General features: G+C 45.6%; 1 protein-coding gene across 1 annotated transcript in view; it reads left to right on the forward strand.

The window, feature by feature from the left end:
* Nucleotides 1–21,553, forward strand: part of Chd7 (chromodomain helicase DNA binding protein 7) — a 179,361-nt gene that overhangs the window by 108,339 nt on the left and 49,469 nt on the right. Inside the window, exons 4-7 of the mRNA XM_026786660.1 lie at nt 9,288–9,429; nt 13,103–13,240; nt 14,228–14,293; nt 19,179–19,234. Coding sequence (XP_026642461.1) covers nt 9,288–9,429; nt 13,103–13,240; nt 14,228–14,293; nt 19,179–19,234 — 402 coding nt within the window. The remainder of the gene's footprint in view (nt 1–9,287; nt 9,430–13,102; nt 13,241–14,227; nt 14,294–19,178; nt 19,235–21,553) is intronic.

Below are 21,553 nucleotides of genomic sequence, written 5' to 3' on the forward strand. Positions count from 1 at the left end.
GTGTTGTGAGCGAGGCTCTCAAGGTCTCAAGGTGCTCGTGTGAAGTCGGGGAGTGTGTGTGAGCGAGGGTCTCAAGGTTCCCGTGTGGAGTCGGGGAATGTGTGTGAGCGAGGGTCTCAAGGCTCCCGTGTGGAGTATGTGGGGTGGGGGGAGCATGTGTGAGCGAGGCTCTCAAGGTTCCCGTGTGGAGTCAGGGGAGTGTGTGTGTAAGCGAGGGTCTCAAGGTCCCAAGGCTCCCGTGTGGAGTCAAGCATGCAGGCATCTCAGTGGGCAGAGAGAACACAAAGAGCTAGGTAGCCTGGTCTCAGGCCAGGTGTCAGGCCGTCTCCTTGTCTGGGTGTGAATGCGTGTTGTCTGCTCCTCATCTTGTTCTGCCCCCTTTACAGCTTATTTTGCTGTCTGCGGTTTATTATGAACTAGTTATGCCATCAGATGCGTTGTAATGCTAAGACTTTAAAATTTTTATTTTATTTTGTAGGAGTGATTCTGCTTTTTGATATATCACATTTTACACTGATTTGATTGATCATTTGAAACGTTTGTGCTTTTTAAAGTTAATTTTTAAGTTACATAAGAATTGACCTTGTTATGGTATTTTAGTAGGCATTTATCATTGTATATTGTTCATGTTTGCCCAGTTCCTCCCCAACCCATCTTCTCACCAAACAGTAACCCCCTTCTGATTGTGTATGTGTGCATGTTTGTATATGTGTGCACACGCATGGATCTAGGCTGCACATAGGAGAGAAGACATGAGTTATTTGTCTTTATGTCTTGGCTTATTTTATTTGGCATGATATTATATTTTTTTCTGCAAATGATGTAATTTCATTATTCCTTATGAGCACACACACATATTATATTATATTTTCTGGGTCTGTACAGGCCTGTAGATCTGCTCCTTGCATTGACTATTGCCAAAGGAGGTGCAGTGAACATGGATATGCGTGTGTCTCAATGAGGTGCTGACTTGGATTCGGTCAGGCGCACACCCAGGAGTGATAGAGCTGAGTCACCAAAGTTCTGTTTTTAGTCTTGTGAGGAATCTGTATGCTGACTTCCACACTGGCTGCCCCATTTTCCATTCCCACCCGGAGTGACTAGGGCTCCACTTGGCCCACATTCTCTCTAGCGTTTGTTATTGTTGATTTTCCTGAAGAGGGCGTGAGGGCAGACAGCTGTGGCATGCGCTTCCCTGGTGGTGAAGGATGGTGAAGGATGTCCTTAGCGGTCACCTGCCTGCTTTCCTCTGGAGAATTGTCTGCCCAGTCCACGTTGTCCATTTAACTGGGTGGTCATTTGGGGTTATAGATTATAAATGCTAACCTCTGTCAGATATAGTTGGTAAAGATTTTCTTCTGTTCTGTTGGCTGTCTCTTTGATCTGCTGCTTGTTTCTCTTGCTGTATAGATACTTTTGATTGCACTTGTGCCCATTTGTCAATTTTTGAAATTACGTCCTCAGCTACTGGAGTCCTTGTCAAAGCGAAGCCCTTGTTTATATGGTGTGACTCCGGACATTTCAGAGTTTCAGGTCTTAAAAGTAGCAACATTATATTTATGAAGTAGCAATGAAAATAATTTTATGGTTGGGGATCACCATGTGAGGAACTGTATTAGAGGGTCGCAGCATTAGGAAGGGTGAGAACCGCTGCAGTAAGGTCTTCGATCCATTTTGAGTTGGGATTTGTAGGGAGAGTGTCCCATGTTCCCAGCATCAGTTGTAGAAGAGGCTGTCTTTCCTTCAGAGTATGTCTTTGAGACCTTTGTCGGAAATTAGGTACTGCCACTATGTGGCTTCATTTCTGGGTCCTCTGTTCTGTTCTATTCCATTGGTCTAGAGATATATTTGTGTCTTACTCTTGTTACTATGGTTCTGCAATAAATTTTGAGGTCAGGTATTGTGATACCTTCCAGCATTATTTTTTCTGTTCTGGATTGCTTTGCCTGTTGTTTGTTTGTTTTGTATGTGTGTGTGTGTTTCTTTATGATTTTGAGGTGACTTTTGTTGCTGTTCTGTGAAGAATATCATTGAAGTTTTTATAGGGATGGTTTTCAATAATTCATATACTTCCACATACTTCAGTCCTGCCACCCAGGAGCATGTCAAGTCAACCTAAAAAGATTGTCATCATAGAAGCCTTTTACCACATTGGTTGAGTTTATTCTTAGTTATAAATTTTTTTTAATAAAATATTCTAAAAGCTATCTTAATTCCTGTCCAATTCTTCCCTGGCAAAATTTGTTATCAATACATGGAAACGCTACTGATTTTTCTATGGCAATTTTGTGTCTTGCTACTTTGTAGAAAGTGTCAGTCTCAGAGTGGCATTCACAGGGTTTCCAGTTTGCAGTGGGATCCGTAGGCCCTTTGAAGACAGGATGGTATCACGCGGGCAGAGGTAACCTGACCCCGCCCTCCCTTGCTCTTTGTCATTCTCTTCTTTGTTCCTTTTACCTTCCTGCTCTCTGGCTAAGTATTCAGATAGCATATTGAATAAGAATGGAGGGACGGGAGCCAGGCCTGGTTACATTGCCTTTAATGCTAGCACCTAATGGATGGAGGCAAGCTGATCACTCCAAGTACCAGGCCAGCCATGACTATATAGGAGACACCTCTCCCAACAAAGAAAGAGACACTCTCTCAGATTTCCTCTTCTAGAGAGCATTGGGTGATTTCTCGTACTGCCTTCATTAGACTGAGGTTAATTTCTCCTGTTACTAGTTTCTTTGGTTTGGTTTTCTAATGTTACTTTTAATTTTCACTATTTAGAAAGCTCACTAAGTAGTAAGGTGTCTTAGGGTTTCGGTTGCTGCGGCGAAACACCATGATCCAAAGCAAATCAGGGAAGGAAAGGGTTTATTCAGCTTAGGTTTCCACATCACTGTTCATCATCAAAAGAAGTCCGGACAGGAACCAAACAGGGCAGGAACTTGGAGGCAGGAGCTGAGGCAGAGACCATGGAGGGGAGCTGCTTACTGGCTTGCTCAGCCTGCTTTCTTACAGAACCCAGGATAACCAGCCCAGGGATGGCAGTACCCGCAATACGCTGGGCCCTCCCCCATCAATCTCTAATTAAGGAAATGCCCTACAGAACAGACTATCTTATGGAGGAGTTTTCTCACTGAGGCTCCCTCCTTTCAGATAAATCTAGCTTGTATCAAGTTGACATAAAACTAGCCAGCACATGAGAACTTAGACGGCTTTTGGTTTGTGAAGCTGGTTGTGCTTTTTCACCAGCGTTGAGCCCTGAAGTCCAATGGCAAACTGCATTCCACTGTGGCCACCACAGCCAGAGCCTTTGTAGAGTTGCTAAGCCCCAGCCCTCTGTCCCACAGCCTAGGCGGCAGTTCTCAGCATTAGCCTCACCTTCTTGGGAAGTCTGTGGTTGTGGTTGTTGGATGTGCTGCTTCACACCTCATCCAGGCCAGCTGGGAGGTTGAGACGGGAATGTTGCCACAAGTTCAAGGCCAGCCTAGGTGACAGGGAGATCCTGCTTGCTATGCAAGTGTAGGGGCCTGAGATTGGATAGCTAGTACCTCTATGAAAAGCTGGATATATATGATGGCATGGACTTGTAATTGTAGCTCTGGGGAGGCAAAAGACGGGCATATCCCCAGAGCTTGCTGGAGGTCAGCCTAGCCAACCAAGCTCCAGGTCAGGGGCATTGGTCCATCCCAACACACACACACACACACACACACACACACACACACACACACTCACACACACACTCACACACACTCACACTCCCCTTCTTTTTTGGTTTTTCGAAACAGGGTTTCTCTGTAGCTTTGGAACATGTCCTAGAACTAGCTCCTATAGACCAGGCTGGTCTTGAGCTCACAGAGATCTGCCTGCTTCTGCCTTCCAAGTGCTGGAATTAAAGGTCTGGCTAATGCCCTTCTTAAGGAAGATGATGTATTATTTTGGAGAAGCACGAACCCTTAATAATGTCCCTGATTAAGGGTCCTGACCTAAGTTTCAAGACTGATTTTTCCCCCCACTGTCATGAGAATACTCATGAACTTCCTCTTCATGACCTACCCCTCAGCACGTTTGGTTTTGCAATATGGCTCCTTTTCCAAGTTTCTTTTGAAAATGAATGTTCACAGGTTGACACTAATGACTCTTTAACTGCATTCTGTTGTGTCATAAATCAGGCCAGCCCTTACTTCTAATAAGTTCTTGCTCTTGTTTTTAGAGAGCCTACAATTTCCCAGACAAGCGTTGATCAACTGTGATCCACCAGCCCCGTCTTAGTCAACAGCCCCCACTCTGTTAGCGGACAGCTGTGTCTTCAGCTAAATAGGAGCCCTTCCACAAGAGTGGAACCCCAAGAACAGGTCCCCACAGGATAACACAACTCGGAATATGGAGTTTGTGTTTTAGCGATTATACCTAAACGTTCTCCTCAGGGTGGTGCGTGCACGCTCTGATGGCATTGGGGGTAATCCCAGGACCAATGAGCTGGGCTGTTGGCTGTGGACCCCGGTGTCGGCCAGTGTGAGTCTGCTCCCATAATAAAGTGTGGATCTCGAGGCTGCAGGAGCAACAGTGGTACCCTTGGATTTATGTTTGTTTCCAGGGCTTGCCAGCATGAGTGAGGCTCTGCACATGAGTGGGGGTAGGAGTAGATCTGTATTTGTATTTTTGTCATATTGCTGATTGGGGAGATAGAAGAAGAAAGGACTTTGACTTGGAGATGTTATTTATAAATGGCATTTATTGTTCTGATTTTGAAAAATTTCTGTTCTCCAGTTTGTTAACAGTTTAGTCTCATGTCATTTTTTTTTCTCCTCTCCTCCCTCCCTCCCTCCCTCCCTCCCTCCTTCCTTCCTGAGCTAAGGTCTCAAGTAACTTAGGCTAGCCTTAAAATCCTGACGTTGCTGCTTCTGCCTCCCACGCTCTGGAAATAGGAGTGTGTGCCACTGTACCCTATAGATAGTGAGGAAAGAACCAGAGCCTTTTACACGGTAGACAAGCACCCTGCCAGCTGAGTGTGCTCACCTGGATCTTCAGTGCCACTACAGTGAGCTTTGTAGATGGCTCGTCATGAAGGGAGATTGCTATTCCAGCTTCTGTTTTTAAACATTTTTTAAATGGTAAAAGTATTTACTGTTGTTATGTATCTGAGCACACCCACAGTGTGCATGTGGGGTCAGAAGATAATGTGATCTGAGCTCTTGGATCAAACCCAGGCTTGTGTGATAAACACTTTCACCCAGGGAGCGATCTTACTACCACTGTCTTGTGGTTGTTTAGAATTTTTTTGGTTTTGTGGTGGTCGGGGGTGGGGGATATGTGGGGGTGTGTAGGTGTGTGTTAGAAAATAGGAAAGTGTCAGTACGTAGGAAAAAGCTTTGTAGCCAGGTGGTGATGGTGCACACTTTAATTCCAGCTTTTGAGCGGCAGAGGCAGGCAGATCTCTGAGGTTGAGGCCAGCCTGGTCTACAGAGTGAGTTTCAGTACAGCCAGGACTACACAGAGAAACTCTGTCTTATGGGAGGTGGAAAGGAAGAAAGAAAGAAAAAAAGAGCTTTGTACTTATTAAACTACTTAATTAGATATTAAGTAGGAAAAGAAACATAAGCAGCTCACCAGCCCCTCTAAGTAGGCACCAGGAATACAAAGATAAATACGGTTTAGTTCATAGGACAGTCGATGAAATAGACACAGTACTTTGACTTTAGAATAACTCAGTAATGTTAACACCAGTTTCTATGTTTTAAGTATTTGTATGTCATGTGACACGTAGGGATTTGAAGTCATGCCCAGTCCAGGCTACCATGGTGTTCTGATTTTCTGTTTCTTGGATGTCAGCTAAGTATTGCAGATGAGCAGGCAAGTTTGGGGTACCAGAGGGTGTTTATCATTCATATATAAGTCTGCAGATGAAGCTATAGGGAACACACAGGAAACAAACCTTGTGAGTTGTGAAGGCCAGAGAAGCCCAGGACCCCAGTAATGAGACTTGCAGACATTAGTGGTCAAGTTTGGAGTTCGGTGCATCCTCAGATTTTGCAGTGGAGGTGAGTGGTGTTCCGGGTGGGGCAGGAGCAGAGCAGAGGCAGGAGAGGTGAGAGGAAGCAGTGCGCAGTGTCTTCCTTCTCAATGTCACAGTGCCGGCTTCGGGGACGCTCCTAACAATATCTTAACCCGCAACGAGGGCAGCTGTCTGTTTGCATATTCAGGCTTTTGAATATAGTTTGGAAGGAGAATGTTTGTGTGGAGATGTTTTGGGGTTTGGCAGTAAAAAGACCAGATCGAACCTGACAGGTACATACGGAATGATTCGGAATGTGGACTCCGTCCTTTTCCCACTGGTCTCATGCTGGAGACCCTTCCCGTGGGGCGAGAGGGCAGTGTGCAGAGATTTTCATGGTCTAGGTTGGGATGACATGTGTGGCTACAGTAGTGGTAGTGGGCATGGGGGTGAATGCTGTTTCTCCTTTTAGCTGGTGACTAACATTGATCATGCATGTTCCTTCTGTTTATGTTGCTTAAGTCAAGTGAACCTTGACGCTCATGCCATCTTCTCTGTGAGTTCCTCGGATGAGTTGGCAACGGTGGGTCAGAGTCCCAGCCGGGGTGCACCTCTCAGCTGTGGTCTTCACCTTCCGGGGCATGTGGGGAGTGAACTTCTCTGTCTCTCATCTCAAACTCCTAGAAACCCTAGAGATGCAGATGTTAGCTTTGTGCCGTAGATGAGAAACGGGGATGCGGGAAAACCCTAAATGGTTTGTCTAGAGTCACAGTTGGAACTGTAACTAATTCCTGTCTCGTGGAAACCAATTCTGTAGTACTTCTGGCAGAAGAAAATGACTTAGCTTAAAGCAGTTTGAATGTCACACTTCATAGGAATCCAGGTTGGTGTATTCCAAAATCATAATGAGGACAGTTTAACGTAAGTAATTGAATTTTGTCTTGGATAGGCTGGATTTGTCTTTGGGTGGCCACTGAAGATTTCTCAACCTTACTTCTTGGGGTGCTTGATTCGTATACCGGTGGGCGGGAGAGCCTAGCTGTCCCTCTACAGGAACGCCGTGAGGGCTAATGAGTTGGCCTCTTGCAGTAATCAGATCGGAAAGTGCTTCCCTGGGCCGTGAGGTTTTTGTCTATGCGTTGGGGAGGTCCTGTCTGACTTTCAGCCATCTTGGAGGTTCTGTGCAGCCCATCCTTGGACAGAGCAGATGGACAGTCATTAGTGCTTCTGTTCCCCCATCAAATAGATGCTTCCTCAAACCCGGCTCTGGGCGGCGTCCAGACAGTCAGCCTTTCTCTCCTGCAGGATGGTGCTCGCAGGGCCCGGAACCCCATGAACCTGAACTCTCTCCTTTGCTCTGGTAGAGCGAGGTCACCATGGAAAGTGCTCAGTGCCAGCCCACTTTACCTGGCAACGCTTCAACTCTTTGACAGACCTACCTCTGATTTAAACAAATTCGAGAAATATGTAAAGTTTTGGAAGCAGTTTTGCACTGATTTGATAAAAGAAACCACAAAACACTGCAGCGCAGGTGTTGAGAATGTTTGAAAGCTGATTGAGGGAAGCAGATGGCTTTAGCCAGTGGCATCCAGCCAAAAGAGCAGGTGCTGGTCATGTGACCGCTGGTTACCAGGGTAATCTGATTGCTCTTGGCGTGCAGATGAAAGGAAGGGGCCCAGTGTTCAGCTGTAGTATTGTATAATTTGTGGCAGTTAGAGCGGAAATAAATGCTGGGAATGGAGCCTCATGGTAGGGGAGACTTCTGTCCGTGTGTAGCGTAAACACCAGGACACTCTCGTCAGGAAATGCTGCATGAATTTTTTTTAATTTAAAAAATATTGTGCTGTCCGTGGATCTTTGACTTAGTCACACCACCTTTTTATAAATAAAATCAGCGTTCGAAACGTAACTGCTGTCTGCGATAATCTTGAATTGTTTTGAATTGTTTCCTGATGTAGCTGTTTGCGATGCTAAAGCGCTCACGTATCAGAATAAACTCCGAGTCTATAAAAATACCAAGTTTAACGCTCAAAGCGTTATCAGTAGGAAAGCCTGCCATAGGCGTGTGCTGGATGCACAACTGGCGTGCTCTGGGAGTGTTCAGTGTGACGCATCCTTACACAAAATCGTTAGCTCCTGCAGTCTCTTCCCAGCGTCTGACAACATGCTGTTTACTGCATCCTATCAGTGTGGTTTTCTGGGACTTTATCAAATTTAATAAGTGTGGGGTTTTGAAATCCATCTTTTGTTTTTTAAACTACTTAGAGCTTGAGGCTCCCTAGAAATACATTTAAAAAAAAAAAAAAGTCTTTGCTGATGTGAGGATCGCTTTCTGTGTTGTGTGTGCAACAAACCCTGGCTAATGTAAGGAAGTCCTGGGTCCAGAGTGGAGATTAAAGGGAGCACAACGTGTTCACTCCGGCTGAGGAAGGGAGGGTTTTTGGGGTGGCGATAACCCTAGAATTTTATTTTTCTCAGAGGGTACTCATGTATTCTGATATAACATTCAAATACTACTAATGTTTTTCAGGAGCAGTTGGAAAGTGAGCTTTAGTTATTGGTTAGATACACACACACACACACACACACACACACACACACACACACACACACACAATTTCAAAGACCTAACTTTTTGAGCCTGGCGATGTCCTCAGTGGTAGCATGCCTGCCACTGGGTTCATTTGCTAGCACTCGGGAAAATAAGGACCAGTTGTGACCATCCCTTCAAACTGTTTAGCATCAAAAAACAAAAAAATAAAACAAAATCCACAACAACAACTCAACTTGCTTGTAAACAAGAACACTGAACTGAGTAAAAACTAAATAAAATTTATTTCTAGGAAGTGAATTTTTATCGAATGCTTGTCAGTAGGATATAAGGCCCTACTGTCACGGACTGCCATAGGAGTGTATAAAACTCCCTGCCAGAAAAATGAGGATGTGCTCATTAGATTGTAGTTTTTTTTCCTTTAGTTAAAAAAAGGGTGACTGTGCCTTTTTAGTGAAACAACATCTTAGTTCTTCATCATGGATTGGTACATCAGCGGGGGCTACAAGCAATACTCTGCAGTGTTCAAAGTTTTACATTCAATTCAGTTTTAACATGTGAGAATTTTGCTGAAGGTCGTCAATTATAAGTTTTTTGTTGTCAGACATTAATTAGGAATACCACCTAATGAAAATCGGCCAACACACACCTACCTAGCCTTTACCACAAGGATTCGTGGAAGGAGAAGGTTTGGGGCGCGTGGGAACCACACTGAACGTGAACACTAAGTGGTGTCACTTTGAATTCTAGTAATAAGAAGCCGGACTCAGAAGCAAGTGCTTTGAAGAAAAAGGTCAACAAAGGAAAAACAGAAGGTTCTGAAAACTCAGACTTGGACAAAACACCCCCACCGTCCCCTGCCCCTGAAGAGGACGAAGACCCAGGTGTTCAGGTAATGCCATTATCCCTCCTGAGCTCCGGCTGGGGAGAGGGTAACTTTAGCTGCATGGCTTTGCCGTCAGGTGTGCGTCAGGTGTGCGTGTGCGCGATGTCCTTATTGTTGTCGGGAACGTTATATCCATAGTGAAGAGAGCCAGGGTGAGCAGAAACTCAGCTCACTCCAGGGTTGCCGAGCTTTGAAATCAGTAAGACAGAAAGCTGCCTTTAATTCCATGGGTGTGCTTTTTGATGATTATTTACGCCCTCCTAAATATTTTTAACATTGCTATTATATTACTTCAAGTGTCGTGCACGTTTAAATTTTTTCCTAAAGTTTGGTTTCTTGTCAATTTTTATTTGCTGATTTCTTTCTTTCTCTGTGTGTGTGTGTGTGTGCGCGCGCACACACGCGTGCGCGTGTGCCCGCCTGTGTGCACACGTGCACGTATGCGCACATCTGTGTGGAAGCAGGAGGCCAACTACAAGTGTCATTCTTTAGGAGACATCCACCCTGTGATCTAGAGGCAGTGTCTCTCACTGTCCTGGGGTCTGTGAAGGATGCTCGCCTTGACTGGCCAGGGAGCCCCAGAGATTTTGTGTCCACCTCCCCAGTGCTGGAATTGTAAGCTTGGGTTCTATGCTGTGCTTTTCTGTTTTTCTAAGGGTCAGAGTCGAGTCTTAACGCTTGGGTGGTAAGCACTTTGCTGACAGAGCTGTCTGTCTTGCCCTCATTATTTTTTTCATAATAAAAACCAAAACATACTTTGTAGCTTATCTTCTTGATGGTAGATCCAGATGAGATATATCCCTGATAGTTTCCATGGACAAGTCAGTCACTCCCAAGAAGCAACTCTGCCCAACGGCCCAGTGTGAGGTTCTCTTGAATTACTCCCTGAAGGAGTAAATAGTAGGAATTTGGGTGCTTGTGTGTGAAGTTTGCTCTGTTTGTACTCAAAAGTACACCTGACAGTTAAGATTTATTTCCTACCAAGGAAATCTCCTGGAAGCATGCAAGTCTGTTCTGTTGGGATGTCTGGGAATGTGGCCCGTGCAGGTGGCATCTGAGCCAGCAGGGAGCAGCTACTGTTGAGTCCTGTAGCTATAGGCCTTAGGAGCTGGCTGGGCTTCCTCTGACGTAAGTGTGCTTCCAGGCTTTCCTGCCTGAGGTCCAAGGGTGTGTAGCATGGGGCCCTCTTACAAAGAATTTCTTTGTGATGTGTTTTTCTTGAGCAGCCCTTGTGTGTGTGATGTCATGCACTGGCTGGACAGACGGATCTGAGAGGGTAGAAAGGTTACAGACGGTTGCGAGCCCCCATGTGGGTGCGGGGAGAGTTGAACCCCGGGTCCTCTGCAAGAGAAACGAGTGCTCCAAACGACTGAGCCATCTCTCCAGCCCTAATAGGTACCTCTTACAAGCTGGTTAAGAGGTTTGAAACTAAAAATTTTTAGTAAAATTCGTTGTATCCTTGAGGATGTTTTGCCTTAATTTGTGCTTAATTAGGAGTTTTCTGATAGTAATATTTGGACAACATTAGAATTATTTTCACAGGCTGGGTGTGGTGGTGCACACCTTTAATCCCAGCACTGATCTCTGAGTTTGAGGCCAGCCTGGTCTGTATAGTCAATTCCTGTACAGCCAAGGCTACAAAAGAAGACCCTGTCTCAAAACAAAACAAAAGAATCATTTCCTAAGTAAATTCCGTCATGGCTTCCCAAATACAGCTGCTGTTTTTAAAAAAGCTGTGTTCTGACTAAAACGGAGTCTCTGATTGGGGGTGGGATTATTTCCTTCCTCTCCTCTCCTTCCCTTCTACCTGCTTCCCACTTCTTTTCCTTTCTATAATTTCAGGTACAGAAGAAAGCTTAGCCACTTAAAGCAAACTCGGTGTTTTCTGTCCGATTGTCTCAGTGTAACAGTTGTGGGCTTACCAGCAAAGTCAGGAGCCCCTAGAGACCAGCCTTGAAGGCTGTCTTCCTGGCGTCTGACACAGGAAGTGATGCAGGCTTCTTCCTGTGATGTATCCGTGACACGCTTGCAAGGAAGGGACAGGTTGTGAATTTTCTGATTGGTTGTCAAAAGTCAGTGACGTGTTAACTCTAACTCATAATCTAGGCCATAGACACACGTTCCTCTTCAGTACACATCGGTTGTCACCAAAAGTATCTTTCTAAAGCAGGTGGGAACACAGCATTCTCAGGCCGTGGGGTGGACGGTGTGTTGGGCCAGCCCTGAGAGATGGAAGCATTTTTGTTTTAGTACTGAAATGAAAATTCACCACCACCACCACCCCACTCCTTTATCTCTTTATTCAGAGCCCCAAACCCAGTAACAATTTGTATTTCTTTTCAGATGGTTTTTTTTTTCTGTTAACAAAAACACCATTTATTTTCTGAGTGTTGAGAATGAGAGAGGTAAAGATGATGTTCATTCTCTTCATCTTGAGGTTACTGCTAGCTTGCAAATAAACAATTTGAATTTGTCTGAAGTCGAATCAGAAGCTAGTTACATAAGTTGCTTGTGTTCATCACTTTACCTTGGACAGATTTCCAAACATATGATGTATCTTACGGTAAGTAGAACTGTTAGGTCAAAGGGTTGGTGTGTTTAAACGTTGGTAGAGATGACTACATTGTCCTGCGAAGGCTGTGCTCGGTTGTGTTTTGACCACGAGAGTGAAAGTATGCGTTTTGCTATCAGTCATACTGATGCTAGCTAGCTATTACTAATCTTCTAATTTTTTTCCTTTTTTTCTTTTCTTTTATGGTTTTTCTAGACAGGGTTTCTCTATAACTTTGGACCCTGTCCTGGAACTAGCTCTGTAGACCAGGCTGATCTCAAACCCACAGGGATCCGCCTGCCTCTGCCTCCCGAGTGCTGGGATTAAAGGCATGCACCACCACCGCCTGGCCAGTCCTCTAAATTTTAAGGAGCATGGTAAAAAGTTGTATTAAAACTAGAACTGCCAGGCATGGCAGCACACCCTTTTAATCCCAGCTTTTGGGGGACAGAGATAGGCGGATCTCTGTGAGTTGGAGCCCAGCTTGATCTGATCATGAATTCCAGGCCAGCTGTGGCTACATAGTAAGAATCTGTCTCAAAACAAACAAGCAAATAAAACCGTACTTCTCTTAGCCACTCGTTATGAATTGTGCATTCAGTGTCCATTTCTGCCCCGCCCCCTCCTCCAGTACTAGGGATTGAACCCAGGGTCTTCTGAATGGCGACCATCCCCAGCCCTGACTCTTTCTTTTCAGTCCAAAATTAAAATGCATTGGAGGGCCTTGGGAAATAACAATAATCCAATATTTGTGTAGACCTTTTTAGCCTATAGATTTCAGTCATAGAGAAAAAGAGCAGAGTGTCCCAGGCTCCCGTAGATCCACTACCCACTTCAGTGTGGCCACTGCTCGCAATGGAGATTGGCCAGGTGAGGAACACAGCTTGCTGTTTCCCATGTGTTCTTATTGAAGGGGCTGTTGCTGGGAGCAGCGGAGTGACATGGTCCCAGGCACTTTGTCTCAGGTTCATCACGGTGGTTGCCACAGCGATCTTGTCTCCTGGCTTTCAGGATTAAAGTCACCAGCTTTTCTTTAAGGTTGAAATAAAACAACACCAACGACAAAGGTATCCCCACTGTGCACCAGAGGTCGCTTTTTAAACTTGCTCTGTTGGGGTTCCCTTCCAGAAGAGGCGGTCCAGCAGGCAGGTGAAGCGGAAGCGATACACTGAAGACTTGGAGTTCAAGATTTCTGATGAGGAGGCAGATGATGCAGATGCTGCTGGGGGAGACTCTCCATCCAACACCTCACAGTCAGAGCAGCAGGTCGGCAGTGGCCGTGGGTGGACCGGAAACTCTCTACCTGGCTTCTGAGCAGTCAGCGCCATGGCAGGAGTGGGCATCGCGTGGCGGGAGAGTCTGCTCGTGTGGGCTGATGTGTCAGGGGAAAGTCCTCATTCAGGAGTGTCTTAAAAATCCCTGCTCACTCAAATTCTTTTTTATGCAAGGCTATGATATGCAATTTGACACAATTTTGGAGAATTAATGGTCTCTGCCGAGGAAGAATTTCAGCTAGAATCTCGGGCCCTGGATTTACCTCTGGGAGCTCAGCGCTGTAAACGAACTATAATAAACCGCTGAAGCTCACCTCCTGCTGCTCGGCACCGTCAGAACCGCTTTATGAAATTACTGCCTTGGAGTACCCAGCAGGGTACACTTTCTTCTCTGTGCAATGTAAATGATGGATAAAACAGTTTGTACGAAACACGGGAAGAACGTAGAATTGATTATTGTAAAGATTTTATTTATTCATTCCTTTTGCTATTACGGTGCTTTAGTTAACAGACTGGTAGCCAGTTGCAAGGTCTGTTGAATGCAGCTTTGTACTTAGCTGGCAGTTTGTCCTCTGTTGAATTCGTGGACAGTGTTTTACACCACAGAGAAGGGCTGCCTCCGGTAACAGAGTGATGGGACTGTTTACCCCAGGAGTGTGGATGCAGAAGAGTCGCTCTCACCCACTGGTTACTTTTTCTTGGCAGCCAGAGAGAGTGCCCTGTGGCTTGAGGGACCCGTGCGAGTCTCTATAATTAACCACACAATCAGGAAGTTATAAACATAGCTCTTCCTTTCGCCTCTCTGTGCATTTGGGCTTTCTTGTTTTTAGTAAGTTTTCCCCACTCGTGGCTTTGGACCAAGTGATTTAAAGGGTGTGGAGGCCTGGGCGGGGGGTTGGGGGAGATTTCCTGCTGGCTTTTGTAGCCCAGGTCAGAGGTTTTCCGTTTGGACTGACTGATGCCGCTGTCTCTCTTGCAGGAATCTGTTGATGCAGAAGGCCCAGTGGTAGAGAAGATCATGAGCTGTCGTTCAGTGAAGAAGCAGGTGAGCACCGTGCAAAGGTGGAAACCCATGGGGTGGGGCCTTCCAGGTTGTCTGCTGCCCCTGTAAGGTTCCACCACGGAGCTGGTTACAGTGGCAGGTGCCAGAGGATCAGGAGTTCAAGGGCAGCCTTCTCTACATGTGACCATTTCTCAGAAAAAGAAAAGCTCGGCGATTACAGTATTGTAAATCGAAACTTCTGGTGATAGCTCAGATCCCATCTGATATACTAGCACCAATACAAGTTGGGGGCTGGGTAATTGACCTGGAATGAAATCAGAACTCCATTAAGCAATGAAATTAAGATGTATTAACCTTTATAACACTATTTGGAGAAGGCGAGAAACCCAAATACTCCAAAGAAATGTTTTAAGACTTCCATAATTACAGACTGCCTTTTCCATAAAAAGCACTGGCGAAAAGACCGTGCTCTGGGAGCTCCCTTGGAAACGCCCCTATCAAGGTCTGTTTATTATTGGGGCAAGGATGTTTTACCAAACCTCCGATGACATTTTGCATATCTAACTAATGTATTCAAACTCTCTTTATGTCCACTGCAAAGTGGATGCTGGTCAGCAGAGGCACCTGCCATTGGCAGCAGGTGAACTGGTGCCGACGGAAGTTAGAATGGAGAAGGCCGGCCCTTTTTCTCTAACCAGCGGGACGTCACCCAGTTTGGGAGACGCTGAGCTTGTGTCTCTAGAAAGTAGGTACTGTGTATATACGTCAGTCAGTCACGCCAACATAGTTCTCTGCGTTTTTCTCTTAAGTTGAACGAAAGTGCACATTTCATTGTTTGATATGTACAACAAATGTGGCTTCTTTTAGTAAAGTATATGCAAAGCATAGTTTCCCAGTGGCCAGGAGGTGGAGTGGCAGAACTTTGGGACTTAACATTGATTTTAATAATATCCCAAAGCTTATCAGCTATCCGATGGCAGAAAATAAAACAAGCCTAGTAGACAGAGCCACCAGCAGCAGCAACAGTCCCAGAGCCCATAGGCACTTCCGGAAGTATGTCTGTTACAGTCATTACTGGGGGCTGGAGAGGTAAGCCCGCAGTTAAGCATGCTTCCTGCTCCTCCAGAGGACCCGAATTCAGTTCCCAGCACCGTTGTTGAGTGCGTCACAGTCACATGTGACTCTAACTCCAGGTGAGACTCACTGCCCTCTTCCTGCCCCAGTGGGCACCCGTGGCCATATGCACACACATAGACACGTAAATGAAAATAAATCTTATTTTTTTTTTCTGAAAAATAAGAGGTTAGCCAGGCGTGGTGGCGCACACCTTTAATCCCAGCACTCGGGAGGCAGAAGCAGGAGAATCTCTGTGAGGTTGAGGCCAGCCTGGCTACAGAGCGAGTTCCAGGACAGCCAGGGCCACACAGAGAAACCCTGTCATCTGGTGTGTGTGGAGGGAAGAGGCTATTAAAATAGCCATTGTGCCAACAGTGGACTTGTCTGTGCCTCCCACTATAGTTTGCTTTTTTTCTTAGGTGACTCGGGGTGTGTATTTTATCAGTTTATATACCTCATGTTCATATAAAAGCGCTCAGGGACCACAAAGACAAGAAATTTTCAAACTGAGTATAAAAGTAGGCTGGGTAGGAGGCTGTTAGTGAGTTTGGGTTCGCAGCCTCTTGCCCTGGTAGATTAAATGATAAAACTAAGCCAGATTTGCCACCTGTTGAAGCAGGCACGAGTACCACTGACCTCCTTAGAAAGGCTGCCCTTTTTCCTGGTGATTCTAGAATTGTTCGTTTGGGGGTTAGAGATCTATGCTAAAATTTAAACAGTTGGCATGCTTCAAAGAGTGGTCTCCATCAGTGAACAGAGACGGCTTGAGTAGGCAGCATGTTGTTGCGATGGCAGCGACACTAACTTCTGTTGCATTGTTGGTTCTTCAGCAGGCATGCTCTGCAGGTTTGGAGGTGCAGACCACAATCAGCTCTGATCTTCATAGCTTTATACCTGGTGTAGGGCATGGCTTTTCTGTTTTGCCTACTTCGGAGCACCTATTTTTTTTCTCTCTGCTCACCTTTACGGACAGGCATCCGTGGGTTAGGAAGAGACAGTACCACCTTCTATGAACTTACCATACACACATACCTTACAGCCTCCATGCAGCTCCCCAGAAGGCATTAGAAGTCACTTCAGATGCGTGTGAGGACGGAGCAGTCACTGCAGTGGTCCTGAGTTAGGACAGGTCCTCATGTTGTGGGGACCCCCAACCGTAAAATTACTTTCACTGTACTTCATAGCTGGAATTTCGCTGCTTGTGATGAGTTGTAGTGTAAACATCTAACGTGCATTATGTCTGATATGCGGCCGCTGTGAAAGGGTTATTACACACACACACACACACACACACACACACACACACACACACAAAGGGTCGTGACCCACAGGTTGAGAATGACTGATTATTGACTTGGGGAACCTGAGAATGGAGAAAACTCCTGGGAGGAGTTCTCAGGAAGACAGGGACTAGCTGAAGTCAGGGACAGGGAGGAGACTGTCTGCAGCTGTTCCTCTGTTGCTGTCTCCTAAGGATCATAAAGACCCTTTCAGAGATACTTTAAACTGCTAATGCTCTCGGCATAGGTTGCTTTAAGTTATCACTTGTAAAAACACTGGGGGACAATGTTGCGCGTGGAAGCAGAAGGATTTTTGAGATTTTTTTCCCCCCTGGATTCTAACTGTGCTTGCTGGTCTGTTTCCTATTACTTTGAATAGTGTAAGGATTGGCTGTGAGAAGAGCACACGCTCTCTCCCTCTGTGTGTGTGTCACTGTGCATAGCTGTCTGGTAATTCCGTGGAGACACCCTGTGAACGCCTCAGGCCTGCCCTGAGGGTGCTAGCATCGTAGGGACTCAGTGGGTTCCAAAGTCAACCTCCTCCATCCTGCAGCCTGGCAAGGCTGGAGATCCATTATGATGGAGTTCTGTAAGCTTGCCGCTCGGTGTAGCACACCCTGTGAAAGGGTGCGGCTGGGCATTTATATATTGTGTTAAACACAGTTAGTATACCCGAGACATGAACCTTGAGGTAAGTTTGAATACATGAATAGATCTTTAGATCACATAGATCTTGACTTTTCCACATTTTGTCACAGCATTTGTGTGCGCCATCCTTCTGCAGAAAATAATTCAAGTCCTTTTGGCTCATAAGGGGAGAGGTATAGGAGCAAATTCTGAATGAACTCTATTCTAGTCCCTAAAATTCTTTTATTTTTTAAACTTACTTACATGGCATGTTTTCTCCATAAGAAGTTACTTTATAATTCCAAGGTGTTTGTCTTAATTTCCCTGAATCAAACCAAATGATAAAAAAGTAGCTTATAAAATTAAATGCAGTCCTAGCCCAAGGACCTGTCCGAAAGGGGCCCAGCATTAGGAAGGCTGAGAGCCACTGCAGTGACTGCTCTGTCCTCACATGCATCTGAAGCGACTACTAATGCCTTCTGGGGAGCTGCATGGGGTTGCATAGACGGTGCTGCATCTTGAGGTGTGGACAGTTGTTTCTTTTCATTTTGGATGAATAAAAGCTGAATATGTTGATTTAAAAAGCTACTCTGTGGTTTGGATCTTTCATAGGCCCGCTAGGGTAAAATCAGATGTTGATAGGTGTTGACCATACACTAGAATGTTTAGGCTTCTCATTGGTAAGAAGTAGTTTAAAATGTAGGTTTAATTGAAACTGGTAAACGTTGTGAAGGAATTCTAGCTAGATGATAGTCTTTAATCGTGGTTAGAGAATCGAAGATGGAGACCAACCCTAGTGCCTTTGTAAGGAATTCTAGCTAGATGATAGTCTTTAATCGTGGTTAGAGCATCGTAGATGGAGACCAGCCCTAGTGCCTTTGTAAGATGCCCGTCGTCCTCCACGCCTGCTCTTCTGTTTTATCCCACGTTTCCTCTCATCTTCATCCTCTTCTCCAATCCACGAGGCCACATGGCACCCGTGTGTGGGGCTGCAGGCAGGCAGGCCGGCTTGGGGGGCTCCTGCAGCAGCGTAGAAGAACTTGCTGAAACATGGATAAAAACATTTATGGCTTACATCTCCGCTTTCTCTGTGCACGCACTTGTAAGAAAGCGACATATTCTGAATTGTGTAGCAGTCTAAACCTAAAAGCATGGAGGAAAAGAGAGAGATGTCTAAGTCCTAACGTTGACGTTGTCTGGTATACCCCCCTGGAGGCGTCTGCCCACTGAAACTCTTGACTCGGAGGACAGGCATCACAGTTGTAACCCACCTCAATGGGACTGGAAGTGTTAATTTTATTTGGCTGCTGTGTGCGTGAGACATCTTGTCTGAGAGATTTTAATTGTTCCACGGAGTACAACTCAAACCATGAACAGCGATGCACTGGATTACACCGTAAGAACAAGGTTTACTTTTATATGGTTTCTTGTTTAGAGTTATTAACTATATGGAGAAATAAATGTCTTTTAAATATTTTAAAACATTACAAAACCCACAATGTAAAGTTGCCATGAGGCAGCCAAAAATAATACATATGGCATTCAGGAGAGCAGTTGCTAATTGGCTGCTGCCTGAGAAAATGGTACACTTGGCGTCTACTTAACACTGTGGGTTTGGCAGGCGGCCAGGTTTGGGGTCAGGTTGCTGTGAATGAAGCTGCATGTGGTTAGGGAGGAGTTAAAATGATTCATGCCGTAGAATCACAGGCACGTTGAGTGGAGCAGCGTGCATGTGCCCGAGTGCGTCAGTCTCCAAGGCATGGGTGGCCAAGGCTCCCCATGTGCCCATCTCTCCAGGAAGGCCTTCTCAGACATCGTGTCCCCGTGTGGGGGCATGCGTCGCTGCCTTTGAAACACTCCAGTATACAGTTTTAAGTGTGTACCTCAATTTTCTCTTGTTGCAGAAAGAATCTGGCGAGGAGGTGGAAGTTGAAGAGTTTTACGTAAAGTACAAAAACTTGTAAGTAAATCGTGGCTTCTTTGCAGCAGGGAGGGGGTCGGCTTAGACTACAGAGCTTCCTAAGAATCATGAGCATGGGACCGTCAACAAGGTTTCTGTGGCGCCCCTGAAGGCTGTTTCCTGCTAACTGTGTTGTTTTGGGTGGCTTCGTAGATGTTTCTCTGGAAAACATTTACCGTGTAAAGGTTGATGAACTTCCTTATACAACCAAGAAGGTCTTTGTAGATAGAAACACCTGACATGATACTAGATGAGAATTCTATAGTCCCTCAGAGACCCACAGACTCTCAGGGTACCACTCGGGCTTTAGTGCACTGAGCCACGGCTTCATGTGGGTTAGTTGCCATATTTGTTTAGTGGGCTTATTTTTTTTTTTCTTATCTGAATGGGAAAACACAGCCGCCCTGACCATGCTGTGGTATCTGTGTGCTCATGGTGGCCAGCCAGCATGCTTTCTATCATCTGAGCCCCTTCTACCCAGACAAGCAGCTGAGGACAGAGATTCTCATTGGTCACTTTGAGGTCATGTGTACTCTCTGCTTTGTCCTTCTGAAGACAGACCCGGAAGCCTGTGGGAATCCGTCCTGGGTTTTTAAAGAGGGGATTGGGTGCCACATTTTCCTCCTTTTGTCCCTTGTTGGCTGGCATTGTGTAAAACGCAAGGTCACTCTTCTGAAAAGGCTGTAAGCAAAATGTTTTCTTAAGTAATAAGATGGAGGTGTCTCTCAGTTTTATCATGGGAACCAGAGAAATGAAATTTGGCAGTACAAAATGTTCAGTAAATGTTAGCTGTTGTCATCATGTGTCCTCACGGTGAGTTCCCATAGGCTCAGACTGCTCACCTGACGGGTTTCCTGCAGGGTAATCCTTAAGGCAAGAACAATAGGCGAAGGGGAGGTAACCTAAATAAGCTGGAGGGGGAATTCCCTTGGATGTATCAAACAGAGGGCCGAGGTTGATTGACATGTAATTGCACCACCAGACAGGCATCAGAGACAAAGTGGCAATGGGACCCAAGTGTCGCCATCCACTCCCCTGTGGGAAGAGAAGAGCGCAGGCTCTGTACCAGGTGCCGCTGCCAAGAGGGAAGAGAACTTTCAGACACTTTCCACAGCGTGAGGAGTCCTGAGAACTAGTTTTCTGTGAGATGCTTTGGAGACATCAGGGAAGTTAAACTTCCTATAGACGTTTTTCTTAGTTCGTTTTAATGCAAACTCAGATTCATAGAAAAATTGTAGAAGCAGTAGGAAGCATTTTTTTTGTGTGTGTGTGACGACTGTACATCTGAAATACTTTGAGTTTGTTAAATATGGTGTTGCTTGGGACTGGAGAGATGGCTCAGTGCTTAAGAGCATTGCCTGCTCTTCCAAAGGTCCTGAGTTCAATTCTCAGCAACCATATGGTGGCCCACAACCATCTGTAATGAGGTCTTGTGCCCTCTTCTGACTAGCTGTATACATAATAAATAAATAAATATTTTTAAAAAAATAAATAAATAAAAATATGGTGTTGCTTGCTAAGTCAACCCATGGTTCCTTCCAGGTGGGGTGTTTGAGTTTTTAACTTAAGGATGGCCTTTCTCCTCTGCCCTGGCTAATGTACAGCCATGCGAACCTGCGGGCTCATTCGGAGAGATTCGAGTTCTTTGCCCAAGGAGTAGTGTTTATTTTGCTCTCATCACCCCAGGTGGAGCTAGTGGAAGTCCCTTCCAGTTGGCTCCTCTTTCCCCTTCCCTGTCTCTGAGCACCGATGGCAGAGCGTGTTCCCGGGTCATCCTGTCTCGGCAGGTAGCACTTGTGCAGTCAGCCTTCTCCTCACAAGTTCTGGGGTTTTCATTGGATGAGAGAGTGTGCAGGAGCCGAACATAGGCTGCCGGGAAGCCGCTGTCTGGAGACGTTGCTAGGATTGTGGACACGCCTCAAACGCATACATGCACATGATCTGCAGGCACATGTACCTGTTTATCATACATATGTATTTGCCTGTGCACTCACCTGCCTACCTAACAACAAAACAGTTCCTTCGGTTGACAGTTCCAGCACCCCCCCCCCCCCCCGTGCCACGGAGTAGCCTCTGCCCTTTCTCCTTTCTTTCTGTGTTAGCAATTCCCCTCTTCAACCCTAAAAGCTTGGATCTTACTGTCTGTCTTTGCATTTTTTTTTTTTTGCCAGCCTTAAAATATACAGGAAATGAGTTAAGGATGACTGGCTGAGAATTGTTTGAGTCAGAAGCCTCTTTGTTTCTTTGTTTGCGTGTTTTGTACTTAGTTGGATAGAGTAGAGGTTAAATACTTTCCTCAGAATTTCCTTACGTTCCTAG

Source organism: Microtus ochrogaster, linkage group LG5 (assembly GCF_000317375.1).
Source record: "Microtus ochrogaster isolate Prairie Vole_2 linkage group LG5, MicOch1.0, whole genome shotgun sequence".
Taxonomy (NCBI): Eukaryota; Metazoa; Chordata; class Mammalia; order Rodentia; family Cricetidae; genus Microtus; species Microtus ochrogaster.